This window comes from Colobus angolensis, unplaced genomic scaffold (assembly GCF_000951035.1).
Source record: "Colobus angolensis palliatus isolate OR3802 unplaced genomic scaffold, Cang.pa_1.0 Scaffold26, whole genome shotgun sequence".
Taxonomy (NCBI): domain Eukaryota; kingdom Metazoa; phylum Chordata; class Mammalia; order Primates; family Cercopithecidae; genus Colobus; species Colobus angolensis.
This window is the reverse complement of record NW_012115821.1, coordinates 5,680,830-5,691,186: the sequence shown is the minus strand read 5'-3', so window position 1 is coordinate 5,691,186 and position 10,357 is coordinate 5,680,830. Positions and strand designations below refer to the sequence as shown.

Below are 10,357 nucleotides of genomic sequence, written 5' to 3'. Positions count from 1 at the left end.
AACCCGGGAGGCGGAGCTTGCAGTGAGCTGAGATCCGGCCACTGCACTCCAGCCTGGGCGACAGAGACTCCGCCTCAAAAAAAAATTCTTCAGAGCAGTGGGGCTGTTGCTATGGCAAGCAGCGTGTTTTCTATCACTACTTCCAGGCAGGTACGCCGGCCTTGTGAAATGAGCAGCTCATTTCTCTACAAGGGGAGCCTCTACGGTCTCAGGCAAGTGCTCAGAGGCCCCCACCGTTAGAAGTGCCTTATCCTGGTGACAGCTTTCCAGTGTAAAGACTGGCTCACAGAGCAGACCTGGGCACATTCCCCATGTAAGGAATGGGCTGGTTGGGTCCATGCCCCATAATGCCCTTTCCAGCTGCTACTCCAGGCAAGCCTACTTTATCCTGCCAGGGAGGTACTAAGCCCAATCCAGTGGCTTCCTGGGGCGGGGGGACAGGACTTTAAAATCTTGCAGAACTCATAAAGACTGGTCCAAAATAGCAGCCCTTAGTCACACAGCCTTCTAGTTCACCAAGTGTGCCCCATCTGATGCCAGGTACCTGCCCTGCAAAGAGCTGGAGGCCACCTCCAGCACCCGGAGACAGAGTCACAGCAGAGCTCTGCTTCACGGTTACTGAGGCCTTACCGTTGCTCTCAATGTGTCCATTGGCCTGAGGGCCACCCTCAGTCCTGACCACGGTTTCTTGTCGGTCAGAAAGGGTCCCCTGAGAAGAGAGGTAGCTTGGAACATCTGGTGGCACGATGGTTTCATCTGCAAGAAGACAGGGCAAAACACCAGGGTCTCAGTGACAAGAAATGCAGACACACGTCGTCAGGCTCAGAAAGGGTATCCTCCCAGTGACGACCATCAGGGCTGTGCACAGAGATGGCATGGAGTCCATGTACGCAATAGGCCCTCCCAGAGCCTGCTCAGCCTTACTCTACACCCAGTGTGAAGAGCACAGCCGGCAGATGCCAGATGCCACAAGAGGTGGAGACCAGTGATGGGAAGGGAGCCGGGATTCATAGAAGCACTGCACTGGGAGACTGTTTCAAGAACAACCTACTACATGACAGCAGGGCCTGTGCACAGACGGCCTCTGAGGGAAAACTGCAGGGTGTGTCAGTTACCTACATTTGAGAGTATTCCTGTTTAAGGTTAAGTTACTCCAAGTTAAAATGGAATTAGTGGGACTGAAGCCTCAGGAATTCTGAAGACACTGCGATTCTTTCAAAAGCCACTGGAACCCGGCCCAGTTCCCCAGCATCACTGCCATTCCTCCCTCCTCGAAAGTCAGCTCCGCTGGCAGCGCCTGACCTGTGTTGGTGACACTGTACTCTTCACTCTTCTTCCTGGTCTGGTAGATGATGCACACCCAGACCAGTGACGTCAGCACGATGCTGCTCACGACGGCAATGGTGAAGATGCCTACCGTGGTCCCATCCTTCCTGCAGCCTGCTGCGGGCAGGACACTCAGCTGGCTGTGAGCTCGCTCCGTGCCCAGGGTGTTGGACATCTCACAGGTGTATCGGCCCGCGTCCTCTGCCACCACGTTCTGAACCACAAGGAGCTGGTTGTCAGGGGTCAAGTGGTGCCGCTCAGTGAGGCTCAGTGGGCGGTCCCCCTTGAACCAGGTGATGCGGGGCGGAGGGTTCCCCGTCGCTTTGCATTGGAGGGCCACTGTTTCTCCCACAGATACCACACGGTCTTCCAAGGGCACTGCCAAGGATGGGGTCTCTACAAGAGAGCAGCAGAGATCTTAGTCATTCTCAGGGCCGCGGTTGCTCTGGCGCTGCTCTGTCTTCTGGACAACGGACAATCCAACATATCAATGAGATGCATCTGACATTTTGTATCAGAGTGGCAAGCTTTGGAGAAGACCCTTCGACCCACTAAGTCATCTCCGTTCTGGGGGGTGCTTCCACAGGGACAGCGAACCTCTGCTGACAAAAGCCCCTGCTATTCCCTAACTGTCCTGTGTCAGGCCTGTGTCCCTATTCTTGACCAAGCCCACATCCATCCTGTCCAATTCTTAGAATGTTCTATATCTAAACCCTATGAAGACTCTTAATTTCACCAGCTATCATTTCTTTTAAAGAGATGGAACTACTTAAGAAAAATTAATTCAAAAAGCAGCCCCAAATTTCAAACAGGGTCGAAAGGCCCACCACACATACCACCCCTGGCCACACAGAGCATCTGAGAGTCTCTCACTCACACACACACCCCTGTGGAGCAATAGCCAAACCTAAGACAGTCAGGGTGGCATTAGCTGAAATGGAGCCGGCCGAGTTCTGGGCAGTACAGCTGTAAACCCCTGCGTCGTCTATTTTCACATCAGTGATGAAAAACACGTCGTCATCTGGCATGACATGCATGCGTCGCTCACGGGCGGCGGGGAAATCCGTGCCTCCATCCTTCTGCCAGGCAATCTGAGGGTTCGGGTGACCTGTGGCAGCACATTCGAGGCGGGCCATGGTGGTGGTGCGGATGGTTATGTCGTGGGGCGTTTTGGTGAATGATGGCAACACTGGAAAACATACGTATACAGGGTCGGGTTATGGGACAGCTAGATGCAAAGCCAGGAAGTCTTCTGGCAAACACCTGCCTGTCACTGTGCCCAGTGCCAGTTCACTTCCTTTCTCCCAGTGTCTGCCCAGGACCACTCCTGCCACCTGTGAATCAGGAACCCCCAGCTTCTCCCACCACAGCTGGAACACTTCCATTAACCTTGCCTTGTACAGCCTAGGCTGGCTATAGTCCCTTCAAAGCGAAGGCTTTTACTCTACATGGCAGTGTCTACACGGGGGTTGCCCCTCCACGCAAGGTAGGGCTTGATGTTTGCCTGCCTTAATTACCCACCAGGAAAGACGCTGTGGAGATGGAATTACAGAGGGAAGGCGGGCATGCCTCCACCCTGGAGAGCAATGGAATGGCTCATCCATTTGGATGGGTGTTTACCAAGGGTGTTCCTGCCCACTGCTGTATACCCAGGCAGGAAGCATTCAGCTTGCTAGCTTGCTCAGCCTAAAGATCAATGTCCCAACAGAGTGGGATGCATCCAGCTACATGTCAGGCACCACCACAGTTCCTGTCAGTGTTAATTTGGGGGAGAGTCTGAGTCTTCCAGGAACTGTGAGGACTTGAAATAAGCCAAGACAACCCGACCACAGTGTGGTAAAGAAGGTGTTTCCCCATGATCTGTGGGGGCTTAAAGAGCACAGCAGATCCAGCATTCTGATGATTCTCAAGCCAATTCTTTTTAACTAGAGGGTCAGTAATCAGAATAACTCCATTAGGTTACTGGGGTGAGACAGTAAACTATTCAAGCTATCTACTCCCCGCTCTTTGCTCCAAACACAAAATAACACATGGTCCCCTTGACAAGCTCTAAGGCTGGTTAATGAGTAAAAACCTGTCAACTGCCAGGACACTGTCTCTTTCAGGCCAGGGTTCACACCAGCCTTGCACTCCACAGCCTCTGGAGCAGTAGCCAGCCTCTGACTCCAATGCTGTACTGTCTACTCAAACAGCAGCTTCCCCAGGATAAGGGGATGTTTGGAATTTGGAAACCAGATTATCTTGGCTTACAGAGGATAAGAAATGGACAAAAACACAAGGCTAAGCTCTCCACAATTTGAACTAATATAATTAGGTTTTTTTTTGTTTGTTTGTTTGTTTGTTTTTTGAGACAGAGTCTGGCTCTGACACCCAAGCTGGAATGCAGTGGTGTGATCTCAGCTCACTGCAACCTCCACCTCCTGGGTTCAAGCAATTCTCGTGCCTCAGCTTCCTGAGTAGCTGGGATTACAGGCATGTGCCACTACACCTGGCTAATTTTTGTATTTTCAGTAGAGATGGGGTTTCGCTATGTTGGCCAGGCTACTCTCAAACTCCTGGCTTCAAGTGATCTGCCCACCTCAGCCTCCCAAAGTGCTGGGATTATAGGCGTGAGCCACAGTACCTGGCCAATAACGAGATTTTTATTTTTATTTATTTATTTTTTTGAGACAGAGTCTTGCTCTGTCACCCAGGCTGGAGTGCAGTGGTGAGATCTCAGCTCACTGCAAGCTCCGCCCCCCAGGTTCATGCCATTCTCCTGCCTCAGCCTCCCGAGTAGCTGGGACTACAGGTGCCCAACACCTTGCCCGGCTAATTTTTTGTATTTTTAGTAAAGACAGGGTTTCACCGTGTTAGCCAGGATGGTCTCGATCTCCTGACGTCATGATCCGCCCGCCTTGGCCTCCCAAAGTGCTGGGATTACAGGCGTGAGCCACCGCGCCCCGCCAATAACTAGATTTTTAAAAGTCAACAAAAACAAGTAACTCATTGAGAATAACCCTTGAAATCTGCAAAACTTGCTCTAGCACAAACCCAGGCAACAGTATGATTTCATAGTTCCCCAGAGAAGCATGTCTGTGTCCTGTCTCAGTCATCTCTACATGGAAAGCTGAAAGGGCAATCAGGAGTGTGGTATGTAGGATTCTGGCACTGTAACAAAGAAAGATGGTGTTCCCATACCATTCACGGTGAGCCTGGCCTTATGTGAGTAAGTGGAGCCAAAGTGGTTGGTGATGACACATTGGTAGCGGCCCTCGTGCCCAAAAGTGACCTGGCGGAGGTGCAGGATAGTGGTGTACTCCATCACTTCCCTGTCCTGCGCGTGGACGTGGACAAAGTTCTCCATGTCTGCGTTGGTCAGGACTTCATTGTCCTTCTTCCAGGCAAAGGTCATGGGGGAGCTGCTGCTGCTGGCTGCTGAGCACGTGAACCGGATGTCCTTGCCCACCATAGCCATGGTTGTTTCTGGCTGGGTGATGATCTGTGGCTTCAGGAAGTCATCTGGGGAGAGAAGGGTCAACTGTAAGGCACCGGGTTCTTAGTACACACAGGAGCCAGCTGCTGTTCATGCTAACAAGAAACTGACTCAGACACCAATCCAGACCCAGAGCTAGAGGTCCCTGTGCATCCTCAGCCCCACCAGAGGCCATAAGAGTTGCACCATGGATATCTGACCTCATCTTAATTGTAAGTCTGTGAGTACTGATCAACTCCTTGATTGGAAATTAACCCACCACTTCTCAGTTCTCAAACCAGCCAGCTGGCAGTTTCCTTAAGACAACTGGCTCTGCCTGCTGACTTTCACAGAAAACAGAGTCAGGCATCACTGGTCATGGCTGCAGAGATCTTATCCACAAACCTTACTCCAAAAGGAGGGGGTGTGAAACACTTCCAAAATGCCAGAATAAGGATCTCCAAAAATCTGCACCTCCATTAAAACAATGAAAACACCTGGAAAAATGGTCAAAAGCAACTTTTTCAGAATTCTGGAAAACCAAAGCCCTACAACAATCCATGGAGTGTTGATTCAAGAAAATAGCAACATCTCAGTAAGAAATGTGAGCTTTTTGGTGTTTTAACTTATCCTAAGCCCCACTGTCTTATCTCCCCAGCTCCATGGTAGCCTTGAAACTCAGCAGCCTAGCAACCACTGAAGGGTCAGAATGGGTTCCCCAAAAGCCCCATCCCCAGAACTGACACCATGTGACCTATCTGGCAGCAACCTGGAAAGCCCCATTCACATGATTTGCATTTATTTGCCCTGATCTAGTTTGCCCAGCAGGAGAAGCCCTAGCCCCAGGGCACATGACCACAACAATCAGTAGCCACTGTTTACCAGTGCGGCTGTCTGAGGGGACAACACCCATGGGGCAAACAAGCAGCTGGCCAAAAACCTATAAAGGAAAATGTGGGGAATACAATGTTGATGGTGGGCTTTGAAAAGGTCCAATACGTTCCTGGGGATCTAGACAGCCACATGCGGGTGCAAGACCATGTGCATGCCCAGGAAAGACCTGAGGGGGTCCTCATTTCTTACCTGTGGCTGAGCATGACTGTCTACACAAATACAAAGTAGATGGCACACCCCAACACAAACATAAGCCGTTAGTAAAGGATAGGAGACAGTGGTTGTGGTGACAAGGACTTTTCTGTCCAACCATTAGCTAACCACTAAACTAAACAAGCAGGGACTTAGGGGGACAGACTTTACAGCTTTTGTCCAGGAAAAGTCACTAGGCAAGCTGTAACAATAAACAGCAACAGCAGCAAATCCTGGGGGAGAAGAAGGGGAATATCCAGTTTCCAGAGTTGCCACATTATTTTATTTTAAATGCCCAATTTTCAACAAAATATTATGAAACACTCAAACAGGAAAAAAGCAGTCAACAGAAACTCTCCAAGGGAGCCCAGACTTAGACTCACTAAATAAACTTTTTAAATCTGCAATTACAGGCATGTTCAAACACCTCAACGAAACCATGTCTGAAAAAAATCGAAGGATAGTGGCCAGGTGCGGTGACTCACACCTGTAATCCCAGTACTTTGGGAGGTTGAGGCAGGCAGATCATGAGGTCAGGAGATCAAGACCATCTTGGCTAACATGGTGAAACCCCATCTCTACTAAAAATACAAAAAAAAAAAAATAGGTGTGGTGGTGGGTGCCTGTAGTCTCAGCTACTTGGGAGGCCAAAGCAGGAGAATGGCATGAACCTGGGAGGTGGAACTTGCAGTGAGCCGAGATCGTGCCACTGCACTCCAGCCTGGGCAACAGAGCAAGACTCTGTCTCAAAAAAAAAATAAAAATAGAAATAAAAAATTAAGAAATAAAAAATTGAAGGATAAAGTATGAGAAAATTTTATAGCAATAAAGAGATAAATTATAGATATGAACCAAGTAGAAATTTTGAAACTTAAAAGTACAATAACTGATATGAAAAATTCACTAGAGGGGCTGGACAGCAGAACTGAGCTGGCAGAAAGAAGGGGCAGGGAACTTGAGACAGTCAACTGAGATTATCCAGTCTGAGAAACAAAGAAAAAGGAATGAGGTAAAATGAACAGAACCACAGAGACTTGTGGGACAGTATCAAGCACAACATACAAATCATGGGAGTCCAAGAAGGAGAAGAAAAAGGAACAGAAAAAGTATTTGCAAAACAAAGGCCCCAAATTTGATGAAAAAATGTGCAGCCACACATCCAAGAATATTAATGAACTCCAAGTAGAATAAATTCAAAGATCCAAACCCAGATGCATCAGTCAAGCTGTCAGGTGCCAAAAACAATCCTGAAAACACAAAAGAGGAGCAACTCATCACATTCAAGGGATCTTCAGTATTATTAACAGCTGATTTATCACCAGAAACCACAGAGAACAGAAGGCAGTAGGAAGACATTCAAATTACTGAAAGAAAGATGTTCAACTACAAATTCTATGTATTAAAAAAACCCATCCTTCAAAAATGAAGGAGAAGTTAAAACATTCCCAAGTTTTTATTTTAAACACATACAAAGCAAGTTGACTGTTACCAGACCTGCCCCACAAGAAATCCAGGAGAGTATTTAGTATGGCTGAAATGAAAGGACATCAGAGAGCAACTCCAATCCACACCAAGAAATAAAAAATCCCATTAAAGGTAACTACACAGGTAAATACAACACACAGGATACATGTATTTTTGTAACTCTCTTCTCCTGATTTAAAAGACAGCTACATAAAGCAGTAATTGTAAAGCTGTGTTGATGGGCTTAATGAAAATGTAATGTGTATGACAATAGTAACATAAAGGAAGAAAACTGGATCTTAATAGGAACATAATTTTTGCATACTATTGAAGTTAATTTCATTTTTATTTGAACTAGATTGCTGTAAGATGTTAATTTTAATTCCTATGGGCAAAACTAAGAAAATAACTTAAAAAATACCTGTGTGTGTATTTAAAAAACAGGGAATTAAAATAGTACACCAGAAAAACATCTATTCAATAAAAAACAAGTCAGTAATGGAAAAATAATGAAACAAAAAGATAGGACATATAGAACAAATAATGGGCAAACTCTACCTTATCTGTAATTGCATTAAAAGAAAATGAATTAAACACTCCAATCAAAAGGCAAAGATTACCATAATGAATAAAAAACCATGATCCAGCTATAGCCTATAAGAGACACAGTTTGGATTCAAAGATACAAACAAGCAGTCACCAAAAGAGAACTAAAGTGTCCATACTACTAACAGACAAAATAGGCTTCAAGACAGGACTTTTTACTACAGAGACAGAATAATATTTTATAATGTAAAAGGGTCAATGCATCAGAAACACATAAAAATGATAAATACATATATACCTAATGGAGCGCCACAAAACAAAATCTGACAGGATTAAAGAAATAGTGCAACAATAATAGTTTGTACACTTCAATACCCTACTTTCAACAATGGATAGAACTAGTCAGAAGATCAAGGAAACAGAAGACTTCAACAACACTATGAGGGGACTTGAAAAAGTTCATGGAAAATGGAATTATAAACTTTATTTCTCAACCTCCATCAAGTTTGAAACTCTCTGGAGTGATGATACCAGCCATTTAGTCTATCCCTAAAAAACTGAGGGTCCTGGGAATTTAAACATATCAATGCAGTCTTTTTTACGTTACTAACTGAAGAAAATTGGGTGACCTTTAAAGATTTTTATAAATATTTTTAAAGATAATAACTAAAAAGAAGTTAGATGGAGCCAAATCAGGACTTTTAGGTGGATGTCTCATGATTTCCCACCAAAACTCTCACAAATTCACTCTTCTTTGATGAGAGGAATGAGCAGGAGCACTGTCATGGTGGAGAACTCTCTGGTGAAGCTTTCTCAGGCATTTATCTGCTAAAGCTCTGGCTTTTTCAAAACACTCTCATAATAAACAGATGTGGTCATTTTTTGATCCTCCATAAAGTCAACAAGCAAAATGCCTTGAGCATTCCAAAAAACCTGCCATGACCATTGCTCCTGACTGGTCTGCTTTTGCTCTGACTGGACCACATCTGCTTCTTGGTAGCCATTGCTTTGATTGTGTTTTGTCTTCAGGATTGTACTGGTAAAGGCATGTTTCATCTCCTGTTTCAATTCTTAGAAGAAATGCTTCAGGTGTTGCTCTCACTTCTTTAAAATGTCCATTCAAGGCTCTGCAGCTGATCCAAGTAATAATGGTTTTGGCATCTACTGAGTGAAAAATTTGCTGAACTTTAATTTTTCAGTCAGAATTGGGTAAGCTAAACCCATTGAGATGTCTACGGTGTTGACTATTGTTTCTGCTGTTAATCATCACTCCCCTTAGGCACAAACAAGATCGTCTTTTCCTTGCAAATTGATGTGGGTGGTCTGCCACAGAGGGCTTCATCTTCAGCCTTCTTAATATGAGTTATCAATGTGTAAACTGCTGATTTCTTTGGGGCATTGTCTCCACAAACTTTTTGTAAAGAGTCAGTGATTTCACCATTCTTCCACCGAAGCTTCACCATAAATTTGATGTTTGTTCTTGCTTCAATGTTAGCAGAATTCATGTTGCTCTGACAGGGACTCATTTCAAATTGATGTCCTAGTGCCTCAAACTAGATGCTATTCAAACATGCTGTAACAGGTTAATAAACATTTATTTTGGTGCAAAAAAATCTGGAAATCTATGCATAGTGTTTTCATTATACCCATTTGCCATTAATTTTCTGAAGGCCCCTCATAAAAACCAAATAGAGGCTGGGCGCGGTGGCTCATGCTGCTTGTAATCCCAAAACTTTGGGAGGCTGAGTGGGCAGATCACATGAGGTCTGGAGTTCAAGACCAGCCTGGCCAACATGGCAAAACCCTGTCTCTACTAAAAATACAAAAATTAGCTGACTGTGGTAGGCAGGCATCTGTAATCCCAGCTACTCGAGAGGCTGAGGCACGAGAGTCGTTTGAACCCAGGAGGTGGAGGTTGCAGTGAGCTGAGATCGCACCACTACACTCCAGCCTGAGTGACAGAGTGAGACTCTGTCTCAAAAAGAAAAGAAAAAAAAAAAAGCACAAACAGACCTAATAGCTATCAATGGGATACTCCACTTAGCACCACCAGTATGAATATTCTTTTGAAATACACATGGAATATTATCCAGGATAGACCACAAGTTTTTAGGTCACAAACCAAGTCTCAATCAATTTAAAAAAGATGGAAATCATACAAAGTATCTTCTCTGATGGCAATGGAATGAAACTCAAAATTAACAGTAGAAAGAATACTGGGAAACTAATTTGTGGAAGTTAAACAGTACACTCCTAAAAGGCAAACAAGAAATCACAGGAGAAATCAGAAAACACTTTGAGATGAATGAAAACAAAAACATAACATACCAAAACTTGGAAGCTGCAGCTGAAACAATGTTTATACATTTACAGCTGTAGATGCCTATATTAAAGAAGATCTCAAATTAATAATCTAACCTTTTAAGAAATTTTAAAGAGGAAGAGCAAACTGTACCCAAAGCAAGCAGAAAGAAGGAAATA

General features: G+C 45.1%; 1 protein-coding gene across 1 annotated transcript in view; it reads right to left on the bottom strand.

Moving 5' to 3' along the window:
- Window positions 1-10,357, bottom strand: part of LRIG1 (leucine-rich repeats and immunoglobulin-like domains 1) — a 98,616-nt gene that overhangs the window by 2,349 nt on the left and 85,910 nt on the right. The window contains exons 13-16 of the mRNA XM_011947297.1: window positions 4,507-4,827; window positions 2,234-2,515; window positions 1,303-1,722; window positions 631-756 (exon numbers count right to left, since the gene is read on the bottom strand). Of these exons, the coding sequence (XP_011802687.1) occupies window positions 631-756; window positions 1,303-1,722; window positions 2,234-2,515; window positions 4,507-4,827 (1,149 nt within the window). The remainder of the gene's footprint in view (window positions 1-630; window positions 757-1,302; window positions 1,723-2,233; window positions 2,516-4,506; window positions 4,828-10,357) is intronic.